The sequence below is a fragment of the Leucoraja erinacea genome, chromosome 32 (assembly GCF_028641065.1).
Source record: "Leucoraja erinacea ecotype New England chromosome 32, Leri_hhj_1, whole genome shotgun sequence".
In the NCBI taxonomy this organism is placed as follows: domain Eukaryota; kingdom Metazoa; phylum Chordata; class Chondrichthyes; order Rajiformes; family Rajidae; genus Leucoraja; species Leucoraja erinaceus.
The window spans coordinates 4,501,291-4,519,824 of NC_073408.1; the positions used below are offsets into that span (position 1 = coordinate 4,501,291).

Here is an 18,534-nt window from a genome sequence, read left to right on the forward strand (position 1 = left end):
TAAGTAAATTGGATAGTTTATCCAGGAACCTAGTTCAGGTTTAAAAACAAACTTACTTAAAATATTTATTTTTATTAAAACTAGTATATTCTTAGGCAATTTGAGGATTCAACACAAATGCTAACAAATAGTTAGACAACCATTTTCTATAAATCTGTGATGCTTTATTGTCTGAAAACATAATATTTTAAAGGTATTTTGCTGATATCACCAAAGCATGAAAATTTTAACTTTCAGGAGAAAGAAAGAACTTGAACTGAAAGAAAATGACATTTTGTCACCAGACAGATCTAAGCATGAACAAAAGAGAAAGGGAAATACAAAAATCTGATTTATAGGCACTATAGCAGCAGTTATGGAATGCTTCAGGGTTTGTGGAAAATAAAATTATTTGTACACTGCAACTCCTTTTAGAACAGGAGGGATGTTAGCAAGTTTCCTTTTACTTGCTCCAATGAACATAATTACTCATAACTGGAGGCATATAGGTAGGAACATATCTCATAATCTCCTGAGACTAATACACCAGTTTGAATTTTAAATGCATCTGGATTAATAGGCAACATTTTCCATGAAAAAAAAAATCGCTTGGTCTTTTAAGCGAAACATGCCAGGAAATAAACAGAAGATTTATAATTCAGGAAAGTTCCTTCATATCAAGTAAGATGGAAACAAAGTTAAAAACATACTCCAAGTCATCCAGTATACCATGATGGCAAGTACCAAAGATTAAACTGATCCAGATTACTGTAAATTCAGTTTGCTAAAGTTAACACATCAGTGGATACCTGCCGTCAATGTGTAATAGCCAGTGTAATAGGCAGTGAAAGTATGAATTTTATCAGTCACTTTCAATAGAATTATTACTTAAAACTGCCAATACAGAATTCATAAAGATAATTTCTGAGACATAATATTCCTTTGGCTTATTTTGCTAACTTTAATTTATCATGACAGAAGATGAACAGTGGTTTGGCTCCAAGTTAAAAACAAATCTTTCCGGTTATGCAACAGATTTTGAGAAAAACAAATATATTTGGGAGCATGTGGCAGAAAACAAATGCCTAGAAACTTTTAATCACTTCAAAAACATGGCAAACCTATGCTGCACAAAGAACTCATGCCAGTTTCAGGGAATAATCTCCCTGCACGCAAAAATGCAAGACGCCATGGGCATAAGTATCACGGAAACCAAGCAAAAAGCACAGTCAAGTGTGAAACATAATTCCCTCATCTTATAGGCACTCTTAAAGTGATAGTTCTCAATACTCTTAGTAATATTACTATAACTAATTTTGTTTGATTAAATGTTAATTGACATCTTTAAGTTGAAAAATGTTATTGTAATAAAATGCCCAAGAATTGGGATGTACAAGGTCGTGGCGGACTGGGTTACATTGTGCCAAACGGTCAGGCATATTCACAGGCCTTATCTGCACATAATCTTGCACAATTTGGGGTTTACAGTGTATATGACTCCACTGAACATGGCAAGCAGTTTGCAGGCATTTCCATGACGGGTGCATAGCTAACGTACACTGGCACATTTAGCATCCAATTAAATTTAATTATTATATTTTTGATTAATTCAATAGTGTTTTGCACATGAATGGTAAACACTATAAAATAATTTCTAGGCCACAATGCTGAAAGATTGTGAGATGAAAAGTGTGAATTGCACCCAGTTGGAACCTTGATATCACGATCCAAAAAGTGTATTTCTTATTCTTCCCCCATTCCCTGTCAATCAGTTCTTCAATATACCATCTGTGTAAATGTTCTTTCCCCACATAACCTTTGGTGAAGAATCATTCTCATTCTTACTTTGTTTGTTTTCTGATTAAATTGTGTCCTCTCTGTGTTGCCCAACTATGCTTGATCAGCGTATCGCTGAATGCAACTTCCCATACAAACTAATACTCTTCACGAGAGTAAATCCACAATTCTAGATCGTCACTACTGCATGAATGTGCCCACTTTGTATTTGCGCCATTTCTGTCATATCACAATATTACTCAATTTGAACAGGTGAATAGATGGCACCTACTTTTTTTTTTTTTAAATACACTGAACTTTAGTTGTTTTTATGATGTTTAACAGAGTACTATGTTTACATATCTGTTGTGCTGCTGCAACTAAGAATTTCATTGGTCCGCTTCGGGACATATGAAAATAAAACACTCAAGATTCTTCAACTTCAATATTTTGGTGATATTTCTAGCACTCTATTGAGTCGTCTTGATTCCTTTATCACAATATTGCTTTCAAAGCTTCCCTCCAACAATTCAATTCCATTCACAGTTGATATAATGCATCAAACCTTCTATATTTACATTTATTTGATAGGTTTTTAAAATCTCATTGTTTGCATTGGCAAGATTTTTCATTAAGAAAGAGAAAGTAAATATCTGAATTTACAAAAATAATTTAGATTTAGAAAAGGATGAAGCACAGTGGTACAGGTAACAGGACTCCTGCTGTATAGCTTCAGCAACCTGGATCCAATCCTGACCAAGATTTTTCATTAAGAAAGAGAAAGTAAATATCTGAATTTACAAAAATAATTTAGATTTAGAAAAGGATGAAGCACAGTGGTGCAGGTAACAGGACTCCTGCTGTATAGCTTCAGCAACCTGGATCCAATCCTGACCCTTGGTGCTGTTTGTGTGCACTTTACACATCCTTTCCCCTGACTAAGTGGGTTTCCTCCAAGTGCTGCAGTATCCTCCCATCTGTAGTTAGTAGGTTAACTGGTTTCTGGAAATGTCCTCCAATTTGCAGTGGTGGAATTGGGGGGGATTGATGACAATGTGGGGAGTTTTTTTTAATGAGATTAGTGTAAATAGACATGTAATGGTTGTTGCAGACACTTTGGGCTAAAGAGTTTGTTTGCTGTTATTCTATCATTCCAAGTGTGCACCATTTACAATATTATTGCTCTAGTTATTGTTTATCTTTTAGAGTACAATCCATACCTCGCTAAAAGTGGCAGCAGAAGTAGATAGGCGTTATAGTCCACTGAGTATAATGTGATGATTAGTTTTTTTTTCACACCTAGAGTAGTAATTGCCTGGAACACACTGCCAGGGGAGATGGTAGAATATAATACTGTAGAAACGTGTAAGAACGTTTAGAAGTCCTTTTAATGGTTGGCTCCTGAGTTCGCAACTTTAAGTATGTGTCTGGTCTGCAAAGTTTTGCCACACCATACAATGAAACAATGCTGTTATGAGAACCTCACAATTGACAACTGAATTCTTCTTGGGGATTAGGACAATAAAATATTGTTTTAATCCCATTAAAATAAAGGACAGCAATTCCAGAGGTGACATTATCATAAAAGTTATTTGCAATGAAAATTTGTTTCTCTCGTGTATAGTTATAATGACCATAAAATTATGTTTCATCAAACTAAAAAAGTGGAATACTGAATATTCTTTTACAACAGCATTAAAACCCAAAGGAAAATAGGAGAGGGGATTGAAATGGGAGCATAAAACATTGTAAATTAAGAAATTCTATTAAATTCAGTCCTTATTTTAAACACTTTTCTCAAGCAAACATCCAAATGATTAATACTGGTCATAGCCACTACTTTTTGAGACTCAACAGCAATTCTTAGTTTCTATGGTCAAAAAATATTTAAGTTACTTTAGCAGTAAATAGATTTATTTTGTGGCATATATGCTAATGCAACATTTTACTGTTACAATATAATAAAGCAAAATGCATCTTTAAAATATACAATTAAAAATCTATATTATAGAAAACAGTATTCTATGACAATTGGTATACTGTGGCCATTGTAGTGTCTTTCTGTTTTCTTCATTACATTGCTGTCATCATTATCCTAGCTCTTCAATGTTTGTTCTGACGTTACAAATGTTACAAACACATTCCGATTTTTGCAAAGAAGAAATTGAGACAATTTGTAGGATTATTCTTTGAATGCTTCTTTCAATCATTCAAAACAATACATTTCTTGGAGGAAATTACTTAAACTGATTTTAAGGGATTCAAATGTATGTGAAATATTATCAACAGCGTGCTTTAACAGACCTGACAAGAGCAAAATTTAGATTTGGCTATACATTATGGCAAAACAGTTTATAAGAATTAAGGTCTGGTTTATAGAACAGTAGAAGCCATGTACTTCATCAAGGCTGTGGTGAGGGGCAGAGGGGGAGACAGAGAGAGGCAGAGGCAGAGGTCATAGAGGCAGAGGACATAGAGGCAGAGGACATAGAGGCAGAGGACGATAGAGAGAGGCAGATAGAGAGAGGCAGACAGAGAGAGGCAGACAGAGAGAGGCAGACAGAGAGAGGCAGACAGAGAGAGGCAGACAGAGAGAGGCAGACAGAGAGAGGCAGACAGAGGCAGAGGCAGAGGCAGAGGCAGAGGCAGAGGCAGAGGCAGAGGCAGAGGCAGAGGCAGAGGCAGAGGCAGAGGCAGAGGCAGAGGCAGAGGCAGAGGCAGAGGCAGAGGGAGGGTCGAGAGAGACAGAGAGACGGAGAGGGAGAGAGAGGGGGAGAGGGAGACAGACAGAGATATATGCCAATATGATGAATGAGGTCTTAAATTTTTTAGATTGCTAATGAAGGATGTCTAATTATCCTTAAGATGCATGCTTGCACTAATTGCACCTGGTTTATTTCAAGTGGATATCTTACCTAAACAGCTAGCTAAGCAATCTGATCAATTCATTCCATGTATAAATTATCATAAAACTTGATACCACAATCAAATCAACCATTAAGCTGAGAGCAATACTTCTGTATCTGGAAGTAGGAATTAAAATGGATTAGGATAGCATTGTGCCCATTGTTCATGTAGTTATCAAAACTACAGCAGTTTCCAAGGAGTCATACGTTTCTTACACCAAGCAGAAACATCCAAATAGTTGAAGGTAGTTTAAAATCTTAAAATCTTTTAAGCTGTTGCTAGTTTAGATCACATATTACCTTGATAGTCAGATAATACATGATAAAAACACGTTGAAAGCCAAGCTGAGATAGCACAACACAAATACAAAATCAGTATGACAAAGGATAGGAATAATTGATTCATCACGATCTTTCAAGGGAGCTGCAATAAGCAGCTACTTAATGTAGGTGAAAATATTTTTAAATTCATTTTCAGGACATGATCATTGTTGGCACACTGAGTAAGGAAGGCAGATTTCCTCCCCTTGAGGAAATTAGTGAACCAGGTGAGTCTTTTTATGACAATTCAATTGTTCTGACATTGTCATTACCAATCACTAGTACTTTGTAGATAATTCCAAGCTGTTGTATCTTGTATCAAGTTGTATCTCTGCCATATGTAAGGTGACACTAACATTGTCACTAATAAATTTAATAGGAAATTATAGAGAAGTTTCTTTATCATACAACTGGTGGAATTTTCTATCACAAGATGTGGCAGCAATGTAATTAAGGGGAAGCTAAGCAAAGAAAAAACTGAAGGTAATGTTGATATTTGGTGTGGAAGGAAGCATCTATGGCATATAAACATCACATACTAGACTGCATTGTTCATTTTATGTAATGATGTAATGAATTAGAGCAAATAGTAAAGTGTTATTTAATAAAACAAGATTTAGAGATGCAAAAAAATACTACATCACTGTGAAGTCAAGGAGATAAAGATGTACTTCCCTGAGGGGATCAATAAAGTATCTATTATTATAATTATTATTATTACTTAAAGAACCATTGGTTGATGTTCTTTATGTACATTTCTCTGTCTGTTCGTTAATGTTCCACAGTGGGCAACCTCCTCAAGCCTCGAGCCAACACTCTCCCTACCTCTACTCCGGATCTCTGCAACTCATTCCTCCACTTTTTCGCTGATAAAATCAGCACCATCTATCAATCTTTATCCCCTGTACCCGACTCCCCAGCATCTACTCCATCACCTACCAAGCCCCCTCCTTTCAACATCTCCACTGACCTCCTTACCCCTCCTCCACACTGCTTCCTCTCCCAGTTTGACCTGGTCACCCCTATTGAAATCTCCAAACTCATCAGCTCTTCCAAACCCTCTACCTGCTCCCTCGACCCTCTCCCCACTCCCCTGCTGAAGTCCTGCCTCCCCGTTCTCTGCCCCTACCTCACTAATCTCTTCAACTCCTCATTGTCCCAAGGAATTGTCCCCTCCGCTTTCAAAACTGCTGCTGTTACACCAATCTTAAAAGAAACCTGGTCTTGATCCCTCGTCTCTCATTAACTACCGCCCAATCTCAAACCTCCCCTTTCTTTCAAAAACCTTGGAATGGGGGGGACTATGTATAAATATTGCTGTAATTTCTACATTGTGAAACCAAAATGTATAAAAATGGCCTTTAATAAAATCTGACAATGTGCACTTTAATCACGTAGGATTTTTTTTTCTATTACAGATCTCAAAATGTGGAGCACAGAGGCAAATATATAAATGATGGGTACACAAAAATGCTGGAGAAACTAAGCGGGTGCAGCAGCATCTGTGGAGCGAAGGAGATAGACAACGTTTCAGGCCGAAACCCTTCTTCAGACTGATGATCAGGAGATAGGCAACGTTTTGGGCCGAAACCCTTCTTCAGACTGATGATCAGTCTGAAGAAGGGTTTCGGCCCAAAACGTTGCCTATCTCCTTCGCTCCATAGATGCTGCTGCACCCGCTGAGTTTCTCCAGCATTTTTGCGTACCTTTGATTTTCCAGCATCTGCAGTTCCTTCTTAACATTATGATGGGCACTGTGTATCTCCCTCGCTCTTTTCTCTTCTCCCATGCACAGATACCATGTACAGGTTAAACATGTCAAATTTGTAAATCTGTTCTCATCAAAAAATAAATAGCAAAATAGTGCATATCATACAATGTTTATGAAAAAAATAAATGGCACAAAAAAAAAATCAGCCAAAGGCAACAGTGAAATATGACATCTGTATTCTACTTTCACCATAATTTAGTGTCATATATGTTCTGTCACAAAGCAAAAGTACTTAATATAGAATTCAGTAGTTTATAAACAGAGGCAAATGAAAGTCTACATACCTGCAATCTTTATGTTAAGGTTGGCATCCAGGAGCAAGTTTTCAGCTTTCAGGTCTCTATGTACAATGTTTCGACAGTGACAAAAATGGACAGCTGCAACAATTTGCTTGAATTTCTTTCGGGCTTCTTTCTCTGCCATTCGTCCGTGGGCCACAAGATGATCTATAGTTTTCAAAGGGATGGAAAAAGGAAGTAAAATGAGAGGTACGTTAATTAAATAGCAACTTCAACAGGTGATACCTCACACTTTTCTGGCTCACAGCCAATACATTGTTATGATACCAAACATAAAGTGAAATATACTTGTTGGTAACTTTATCAAGAGCAAAATCTACATACATGGAGTTCAGCTATAAAACAATAGTTGCATTCCGAAGAAACCTTGTGTTATGAAAAGATAGAGTTATCTCGTGTTGATTGGCGAAATTGGATTCGGAGCCAGGAACTTTCTTTTCCTGCCTGTCAATTTCCAAAGTAATTGGTAATTCCTTCTTGAAATAGTGTTATAGCTGATTTGGGGCTCGTAGTGCATATAATGCTCCCTCATTCACCACTCGTGTTGTAGACAATTCATATTATGGAAACGCGTTACAGCAGAACTACCTGTGCTTTTTCATTGTGCTCCACTTTCACTATTGCATTACCTCCCTGAACAACTGACAAATCTTTTCATAGATATTTTATTTTAACCAACACAAAAAGAATTAATGTCAAGAAAAGGAAACCAATCCATTAGGCAAGAGTTTAGTTTGGAACCATATCCATCCAGTAACATATTTTAGAAAAGCCAACTATAACTAACATTCAAACTCAAGCCACCAAAAGCAAATACAGAAGAATGTTTTAGTAGTTAAAACCAGAATATTGAACCCTTAAGTATGTACAATTTGAAGAAGCATTCTGTCCCCTGTGACTATTACCATTACTTCCAAATCGCAACCCAACCACAATAAACACTGCAGAATCCCTGTTCTATGCAAGATCACTGGTGTATAGGTTCATTGCATTCAGGTTGCTACAGAAGGAGATGCAAAAGACAGCTACATTGAGGCTCAGGGAGAAAAGTTAAATAGTAGTTCTTTGCCGGACTGAACTTTCATACTTCCTGGTAAATTTTCAAAAGCAACATTTACAGCAACCGGGGAAACTGACCATGTACAATGAATGGTTGGCTTTCTTTTAGGATATTTTGTACATTCAACCAAAGAGAAAAATCACAGTGTTGCCAAATGCACAATTTAATGCTCTACAGCACTGTTTTGACTTCAAAGTATATTCTTACCAATTTCATATAATGGCCCCAAGCTTATAGAGTACGGCGCCTGTTTGGAGGTTGTAGGGAAGAAGCTGCTCCTGAAGCTGGGCGTTAAAGTTTTCAGGCTCCTATACCTTCTTCCCGATGGCAGAAGTGAAAAGAGCGAGTGGCCAAGGTTGTGTGGGTCTTAGCATTGAACCAACGACTCTTGTAGATCCCTTCAATGGTAGGAGGTCAGTACCCGTGATGGACTGAGTTTCTCCAGCACTTTTGGTGATTCATAGAGGAAGAGGACTTAACTTTTTGATGCCTTTCCCCACAGTGGAAATTTTTGATTCTGTTGTGGGGGGGTGTTCATGTTGAATTCTATAATGTGTTGTGTCATTTTTTCTTATTTTTAATTTTTCTATGGATGTACGGAAACCTAATCATTTATTTTATGTAAAGCACTTTGGTTTCAACGCGAGTTGATTTAGACGTGCTATATAAATAAAATTTACTTACTTACTTACTTTTGTCTACCAATGATCCCAAACATACTGCTAAAGCAACAAAGGCATTTTTCAAAGCTAAAAAATTGTTAATTCTTGAGTGGCCAAGTCAATCACCCAATCTGAACCCAATTGAACATGCCTTTTATATGCTGAAGAGAAAACTGAAGGGGACTAGCCCCCAAAACAAGCATAAGCTAAAGGTGGCTGCAATACAGGCCTGGCAGAGCATCACCAGTGAAGACACCCAGCAACTGGTGATGTCCATGAATCGCAGACTTCAAGCAATCATTGCATGCAAAGGATATGCAACAAAATACTAAACATGACTATTTTCATTTACATTACATTGCTGTGGCCCAAACATTATGGTGCCCTGAAATGAGTATAAACACTGCTGTGATCTCTATATGGTGAAACCAAAATGTATAAAAATGGCCTTTATTAAAATCTGACAATGTGCACTTTAACCACATGTGATTTTTTTTCTATTACAAATCTCAAATTGTGGAGTACAGAGGCAAATAAATAAATGATGGGTCTTGGTTCCAAACATTAAGGAGGGCACTGTAGGTTCTATGTGAATATCACATAAACTGTTTATCTGCTCATTATCATTATGTTAGAACAGAGAACAGTACAGCACAGAAGCAAGGCCCTTCGGTCAACAATGTTTGTGCCAAACCTGAGGCCAAGACCAACTTTTATCTGCCTGCACATAATCCACATCCCTCCATATCCATGTGCCTATCCTGAAGTCTTTCAAATGTCATTGGAGCATTTGGTTTGTAAACTGGCTTCCAGCATCTACACTTCAAAATCAATTAATTGATTGAAGTGTTGAGAAAGGAAAATCCACTAAATAAATACAAGTCGTTCTTTCCTTTTCAAACACTCCTTTCAGAAAAGCATTGCTAAATTGAGGCATTAAGTCGACATTCGCAACCATACTGTTTTATAATGTGAGCTAGTACAATCAGGAAACACATTTTCAGTCCAAGGCTGGTAGTATTTCAATATCAATGGATGCTAGGACAACTAGAGCTTTTAAGACTGAGAGAGAGAGATTTCTGTTAGGTACAGTTGTCAAGCAATTTGGACCAAAGCAGGAAATTGGATTTGTGGTCCAGATTCGTCACAATTTTACGAATAGCAAAATAGGCCCTTGACTGGAACAATGGTTTATTCTTGTTCCTATATTTCTATGTTGATTTGATCCAAATTCAAAGCATTCCAGATGTTATGAAAAAGGATCTCATGATATCAGCCAAGTCAACAAAACAAATGTTTAACCGTTACGTGGAATGCTAAACTGGCAAAATAAATCAACAGACTTAAGCTTCACTCGTGGACTGAAAAAGTGATAGATGTTATATTTTAATAAAAGCACAAATGAATCACAACTACTGAAAAGGTGAATTGCGCTTAGGTTAACAAAATCTGAAAGCAAAGCCATCCACAAGCAAATGTACAGACAGGTTCGTAAGTTTTAGGAGCAGAATTAGGCCATTCGGCCCATCGAGTCTGTTCCACCATTCAACCAAGGCTGATCCATCTTTCCCTCTCAAACCCATTCTCCTGCCTCCTCCCCATAATCATTGATACCCTTACTAATTAAGTAACTGTCAATCTCCGCTTTAAACATACCCGATGACTGCTTCCACAGCCGTCTGTGACAACCCGTGAGTTACATGCTAAAATATTCTGTAGTGCAAACCAGTTTTTCACCATTGAATCCCAGGTTATAAGCATTCTATTTGGATGTTTTTCTCTGATACCAAGCCATTTTATTAGCAATGACAAAATGAGCCTCCGCCGTTCTGTCACAGCTGAGGTCAAAATTACATTCGGAGGTAGACATGGCCCATGCAAAAGAAACAAAAAATCTTGTCCGTTTTAATTTCAGTCCACTCAATATTACGGGCCAATAACACTAATTATGGACATGCTAATCAACCAAAAGTGAAATTGCAATCTATGGTATTGGAACATTTATTTAATTCACGGAGAACAGGTGCCAGGCCTGGAACACACTTTTGTAATCGTTTAGAGATAATTCCATGATACTATTATTAAAAGAAATTCTACGCTCACATTAGGATTGGATAACATACTCCAATGTGCCATTTTTATTAATGCAGGTCCACATTGAGGAAATTATTTGCAAAATTATCTGACTCTTTTGTATTACTACTTAAAAACGGACAAACCAAAGGCATATATCAGATTTCTGGCAATTTATGTAATGTTTTCACTTCAACTAATATAATAATCTGCAGAAGGGTCTCGACCAGAAATGTCACCAATTCCTTCTCTCCATAGATGCTGCCTCGTCAGCTGAGTTTCTCCAGCATGTGTCTACCCTCATTCCCTTCCTAACAGCAGTATTATTTTTCTCTTTTGTTATCAATATACCCCTGAAAATGTACACCACAGAATGTGCAGAGGAAAATGTACTATGTACAATTCACCCAATAACTGCAATGATTGCAATTAAACTTGGGAAACTGCGTCTGAAGAAGTGTCTTGACCCGAAACGTCACTCATTCCATCTCTCCAGAGATGCTGCCTGTCCTGCTGACTTAATCCAGCATTTTATGTCTATCTTCTAATCCCATCCTATATGACTTAGAAATTGAGATAGAAATTAACTTTAGCTTACTTGTGCTAAATGGGCACGATAGTAGTGGTTGCTAAGCCTAACATTTAATCTCATTCATTCAAATGAACCAAATATTAGGCAAATGTTATTACAATGTCCATTTAGCACCAGTAACAAAAGATACATTTCTATCCCTGATAGGAATTAATTGAGATCTTCTAAATTTAAAGTATGGTGCTCTAAATACAGAAAACCCTGTGCATTCTCCTTCATGTGACTGTGGAATTTCTGCAGTATATGCCAAAGTGCTGTATGTGTGCCGTTATAGATGGGCCTTTGTACAGCATTCAATTAAGCAGAGCTAAAGGAATGTGACACGTGCTGCTCTGTAAACATGGCCATGCTAGTTTCCATCTTTCTTCTATGCCTTTATTATTTATTTTTTAACAAAACTTGAGACAAGGAATTACTTATTATAGAATATAGTTCCAGGTTAGAGCTAAATAAAAATACCGTGCCAGTGGCAAACAGGTCAAAATGTGCTTGAAGGATAGTATTTCAATATGTAAAATATGAATGTTGCTGTTTTAAACACTTGCACTCTTGTTTTCCGAATAATTAAAAAGTCAACGATTAAAAATAAAAAAAGCAAAACATATTCTCCAGAATCATTTCGCCTCAAGCAAAGCCAAATGCACTTACTGGGTGGCATTAACGATCATGAAACAGTTAATTTGATACAAAACTACTGCTGGCATCATACCTATATGTGAGCATTAAAGAAAGTGCAGGCAGGATTTGCGAGGGTGATACCAGAAAACCAAAGGAATACATATCATTAAAGAATAAACAGTCTGCGTCTCTTTTCTCTTGTGAAAATAAGGCTAAACTCTTTAGAATTATTAAGATTTTCACAGGGTGGATCCAGGGACAATATTTCCATCTGTGGGAATGAACATAACTAAAGCCCATCTATAGTGGAAAGTCAATAAACGTAATGAGAAATACAAAGGCAATCTCTACTTTAAGAAAGAATGGAGAACATGATCCATAGGGTGAGATTGAAGCAAATAGGATAGATGCATTTAGGGGAAACATGGACAGACATATAAAGGAGAAGGGAATAGGTTACTTTGATAAATTTTGCTAAGAAAAGACAACGGGTTTAAATGCATTACAAATTCTCACATGGACTGATTGCCCAAATGGCCTGTTTCTGTGAGGTTATTCCTTATTATACAATGTAAAAGCCAAAATATTCTGTCACAAGACCCAAGTTGTTTTACTTTGGCTGCTGATGATAAACAAAGGGGTCATTATCAGGAACGAGGGAATGGTGCAGTGGGAACTGCGAAGGTTAGGCTTGCATTTAAAACAAGGATGGGCTAGTGAGATTGAACGAGAAATGATGGATTTGTGGAGCCCAAAAAAGAACTATTATAATGGACAAGCATGCTTAACGAGACTCTATCTGAGGAGGTTCGCAGGCAGTGGATTCAGTGGCTAAGGATTTCCTCAGGCAGAACATTTAAATTACACCAAAAAATGCATTGTTAAAGTGGTTTATGTGCGAGTAACCTTGCACTTTCCACGTTCAAAGCCCGAGGTTACATCTAAATGCATGTAAGGCACCACTGGGTGCATATCTAAGGGCCTCCATTCTTAAATGCATGAAGCACGGAGAATCTGGGAAGTAAGTTGGAGACTTTGTGAACCAAATTTTCAGATTGTTTTTAGCAAGGCGTTATCATAGAAATTCAATTAGCAGCCCACATACTACACTGAATGTGATAGTATTTCTCAGTCATGAACTCAGTTAATGACAAAGAAAAGAAAAATACTGATTAAAATGGATTTCAAAATTTAGCACTTTGGATTGAAATCAATATTATTCCATTTTGGCAGGAATTGATATAATTTTATTTTAGAAATATTCCGAGCCACCAAATTGTTTACTGTTTTCAACAACTTTAATGATCTAAATATAACACCCAAGTACCACTTTATGACAACAGAGGGAAAAATAAATGGAAGGATTGGTTACTTTCCAATGAGGCACTTATTATCAACTGCATATGGTGAACTAGTTTAGTCTGGGTAAAAATCTGATTAAAAATGCTCTGTCACAGATATTGGAATTTGGTGAATTATTCAATATTTTGATAGTAACAAATATTTTATTAAATAGTGGTAATTCAACTCAAAAGGAACCCATTTCCAAAATAACTTTTTTTTTAAATATGCCAGGCTCAATTTCTGTTGCAATAATAACATCTTCATTACACAAAGAACGTTTCTTAATAGCTGGAATTTGCTGTTAAATACTTGTGAGCTATGGTGTTCCGTTATTTATGAAAAATGCCACAGTAACATCAGGAGAGGACCGGATGAGTGTTTAAAAGTTACTATGCAAATATTGTAATCAAATTGTGTCATCTTTGCTGTTAATTTGCAAAACAAGGTATCTCATTGACCCCCCCCCCCCCCCTTGAAATGCACTGAACTGCACAAAGCCCATGAGCCTGTGTGGTAGACACCAACTAAAGTTGCCTCAAAAAAGTTTTCATATTTCATGTGTGTAAATATCCTCTTACCATTATGACCAAGGCTGGTCGCAGGAGAATGTTGTGCCTCCATTTAGTCATTTGATTGCTCTTAAAATCTCATTGCTCCATTTGCCAGTCCCTCAGTCCTGTCATGTGCAACAATTGTTGTGATCCTTTTCAGCAATACAGACTCTGCCTAGATGTTTTTAGTATACCTGGATTGCTGAGTGATAAGAAGTGTCTGAAAGAGTGAGAACTAGGAAAGAGACAGAGGTCTGTAGCTCAGTCTCCAAGTCAGAGAAGGGCGAGGCAGAAGGGACAGTTGCAGAAGTTACAGTTGCAGAATTGAGCTTGGTCAAAAGGTGTATGCTTCCTCCCAGGTGACTGACATAGAAAATCTTAGTTAGACTCAGTGGGTAAGGCAGCATCTCTCAAGAAAAGGAATAGGTGACGTTTCGGGTCAAGACCCTTCTTCAGACTGAGAGTCAAAGGAGACAGAAACTAGAGGTATAAAAGGTATAGGCATGAAAATCTTAGTAACATTTCTCAGTTAACAGTGCTCAGGCTCCTGCATCTTCTTCTGGATGGTAGGTGCAAGAAGAGAGCGCGGGCAGGGTGGCATGTCTTTAATGACATTAGTTATCTATTTGAGGAAGTAGAGGCATTTGTGAGCTTTCTTGTCATTGCATCAATATCAGATCTTTGGAGTTGAGTACTTTTAGGAACTTGAAGCCTTTGACTTTCTCCATCACTGTCCCTGCAATGAAGACATCTTCCCCTTTCTGAAGTAAGCATTAATTCCTTTGTCTTGCTAACATTGAGAGCAAGATTGTTGTTCTGGCACCAGTTAACCAGATTGTTGATTTCGCATCGGTACTCTGATTTGTTGTTACCAATTATTCATCCAATGACAATGGTATCATTGACAAAACTTAAAGATGGCATTGGAGCTGGTTCTGGCTACAGTTATGGGTATAGAGAGAGAGTAGACCAATGAACTGAGCACATAGCCCTGGGGTGCCCCTGCGTTAGTCAGCGAAAAGGTGTTGTTTCCAATGTGTACCCAGTTCCCTGATTCCGATGATAGCTTTAGAAGTGATGATGGTGTTGAATGCTGTACATGACCAACGGCCTGACATATATATTGCAGTTGTCCAAGTGGTCCAGTGCAGAGTAAAAGCCAGCAAATCGTCAATCTCTTGTGGCGGTAGGCAAACTAACGTAGGTCCAGATGAATACCGAGGCAAATTTTGATTTGTGTGATAACCAAACTCTTGAAACACTTCATCACAATGAATGCGAGTACAATTGGTCAGTAGTCATTGAGGCAAAGACTCTTCTTGGGTGCTGGCGTAATGGATGACCTTTTACCCATGAGGTTAATAATAACAAAATTATATAGTTTTTGCTTCATTGTCATCTGACGTTAATCTCAAAAGAGAAAAATAATGAATTAAAAAGGATTTTTTCAAGATAATGGTGTATTCATCAAGAGAGAAAACAACTCCAAAGGATCAAAAGATTTATACTCTGAAGAGATCACGTAGGATAGAATGCTAAAATGTTACTGAAACTCCTTTAAGCCAACCAGAACCACAGATATCACCCTTTCAGAGGGCATAATGCCAAATGTGAGGGATAGCATGCATAGTATGTGAGATTTGGTAATATCCTATTCACAATAATAAAGACCTGCTTTGTTGCCTGCCCTAAATAGCAGGGTTTATCCATTATGCAAGCTTCCAGCTCAAAGGAAACAATTCACTGCACAAAATAATTGCCACAGAATGTATGTTCATAATTCTTGTCTATGTGAGGCTTTTTCAAAAAATACTGTAAAGGTACCACTAAAGGAATGATGGAGTATTTACCATGCATCCGTGTATCTAATAACATAATTTTGTGAGAGTGGAATCATTTTCACTGTCAACGAAATAATTCTTAAATTAACAAGAAACAAGCCTTTGTTTACGGAAAGTCAAAACAGCTAAAGTGAGGATAGAAAGCTGAATGGAAAAAGTTCTGCTTGATCACTAATTCCTTTAAGTGTGAAACTATTCCTTCTGATGTGGGTTAGCAAAAGCAGGAAAGGAATATTAAGTAGAATGATGAGAAGCAAAAGAATGAGAACTTTGAACTGTAGATATTTGGTACCTCTCAGAATCACACAAAACATAATTTGTTATTCAATGTTATTGCATTAACTGCTTCTGATCAAAGATGAGATTAAATGCAAACATCTTTGAACCAGAATAGTCACACAGCAAAATCAAATGATTGTGAAAGTTAAGTAACAGCCCAGTCCATCATTAAAACCGTCAGATAAGAATTAATTTATTGCGTATTAAATGTTTTTGAAATTATATTACTGTCAATACGATTTGCAAAACTCACTTTTCTAAAATAATTTCTTCCTACTTAAGTCATGAAAAAAAATTACTTTTGATAAAGTACCTTAAAAATTGGAAGACATTTTATCAAAGAAATGTTATCCGATTGTCACAGTAGTTCAAAGACAAGCGAACTCTCCACAATATTTTTTTCCCCTGATATCTGGTTTTAGGATGGATTGATATATTCCTCCTTCATGACACAATGTTTTTTCAATCTATCTAACACTATCCTAGAGTTACAGTATTGTCTAGATTGTTTTCACAGTTCCTGGTGGGAATCATCTGTATTCAATTCCACTAATTTTCTTAAACAGTCTCAAGCATAGACACTTATTGTGTTCGAATACAAGAGCTTCATACATGCAAAAAAGTAATTAAAATCACCACTGCATCTATATCTGCGACATAGGACAGTCAAAAACTAAGAACCCAAGTACAAATTTTCCTTTAATGTCTTTCATTTACCCATGTTTTGTATCTCTAGTCAACAATAATTATATTGGCATCTTCCCTTGGTAAGGATAACAAACTAATTAGGCGACAGTGGCATAGCGGTAGAATTGCTGCCTTGCAGCGCCAGAGACCTGGGTTTGATCCTAACTATGGGTGCTGTATGTACGGAGTTTGCACGTTCTCCCTGTGATCGCATGAGTTTTCTCTGGGTACTCCAGTAGGTTCATTCGCTTCGGGAAAATTTGTCAATTATCTCTGGTGCATAGGATAGTGCTAGTGATCGCTGGTCGGCGTGGACTCGGCGCGCCGAAAGGCCTGTTTCCGCGCTGTATCTCTAAAGTCTAATATTCCAATCTCTGATATGCAAGTTTACTTTCCACATTAACTTTGGAAAGAAAACAACTTGTAATGCAGCAATTACACCTGCTATCACAAATTTGACTACTTTTGTGCATGTCAGGTCATCAACGTAGTTTAAGAAATATTGTTACCACAAAATAAGACATACTGGATACAAAATGTTTAAAAAGGCTCTTCTTCGTCATATCATGCAGCACAGACCTAAAAATATGTAAATGATAATTTGATTAGGCAAAGATGTACTAGCTTCAAAAGACTCTGACAAGGGACTAATCCGGTTGGGTCATAAGTAAAGAAACGCAAACTAAATATACACTAACATAGAGGAAAGTTAACTCGTCACATCAGAGCACTATCACTAAAATTAACAGTGTAATTGTGTTAGTACTCGTAGATTAACCAACTGCAAATTATTTGTTAGTATGGGTGAGTGGTAAAAGAATCAAATGGCAATTGTTGGTCTTGTGAAAGAGAATTAGTTGAAGGACTACAAGGAAATACTTAGGGAGATAAAATAAACTAACGGGATTACTCTGCAGGGTGCCAGCATAGACTCGATGGGCTTCTGTGTCATAATAAATAATTAATTAGAAACATTTGTTGATCTCATTTTGTACATAATAAAGTTGAATATAATCAGCAGTTATTTAATTCAACGTGTCTGATTTGATACAAATCCTTGGGAACATAAAAACAGCTATTAAGCACAACCAGATTATAGCATCCATTACAAATCAAAGATAAATACGCTTACCAAATATCTCCCCACCACTTGCATACTCTGTCACCAAATAAATCATTCTATCCGTCTCCATAACCTGTGGCATAAGGACATAACAGAAGCCAAACTTAATAGAGCAAAATTAAATAATACATTTTGTAAAAAACAAGCAGGTGATGGTGGTTAAACAGATAGCAATTAATTTAATAGTAATCCCCTTCAATTCATATTTATAGAATAAAATGATTGTTTTCCTTTGTTGCTCACAATTAAAAAATACTCAAACCAAATAACTTAACATTCCAACACGGTAACAGGGAAAGTGAGATTTAGACTGAGCTAGCTGCAATACAAGTTGGAACCCCAGTGCATAACAGTGCCCGGAGAGGAAATTCCAGTTATACAGGCTCTGTCACTTAATACCTGAGGTTTGCATGCATGCGGTAACAGCCTCTCAAGTGTTTCACTGGTGCATTGTTTAAGGATAAAACATTAGTGACATTAAAATACTGTAAGTGAATGAACTGAATTGTTTGGTGCATTGAGTAGGGACGATGACATGTCAGATGGTATTATTCTATTATACAGTGTTTTTGGAAAAAAGTATGCTCTTGACATAATAACATAATCTTTTTGAAATAGTTTGCTTTTAATCTAAATGTAAGGTTTGCATTTT

At 36.9% G+C, this 18,534-nt stretch overlaps 2 protein-coding genes across 3 annotated transcripts in view; both read right to left on the bottom strand.

Moving 5' to 3' along the window:
* LOC129712294 (apolipoprotein A-I-like) overlaps window positions 1–18,534 on the bottom strand; it is a 161,017-nt gene that overhangs the window by 121,781 nt on the left and 20,702 nt on the right. The gene's annotated exons all lie outside the window — the stretch shown is intronic.
* Window positions 1–18,534, bottom strand: part of sik3 (SIK family kinase 3) — a 166,177-nt gene that overhangs the window by 66,466 nt on the left and 81,177 nt on the right. For both annotated transcript variants that reach the window (XM_055660593.1, XM_055660592.1), the window contains exons 3-4: window positions 17,892–17,955; window positions 7,038–7,199 (exon numbers count right to left, since the gene is read on the bottom strand). In XM_055660593.1, coding sequence (XP_055516568.1) covers window positions 7,038–7,199; window positions 17,892–17,955 — 226 coding nt within the window. The remainder of the gene's footprint in view (window positions 1–7,037; window positions 7,200–17,891; window positions 17,956–18,534) is intronic.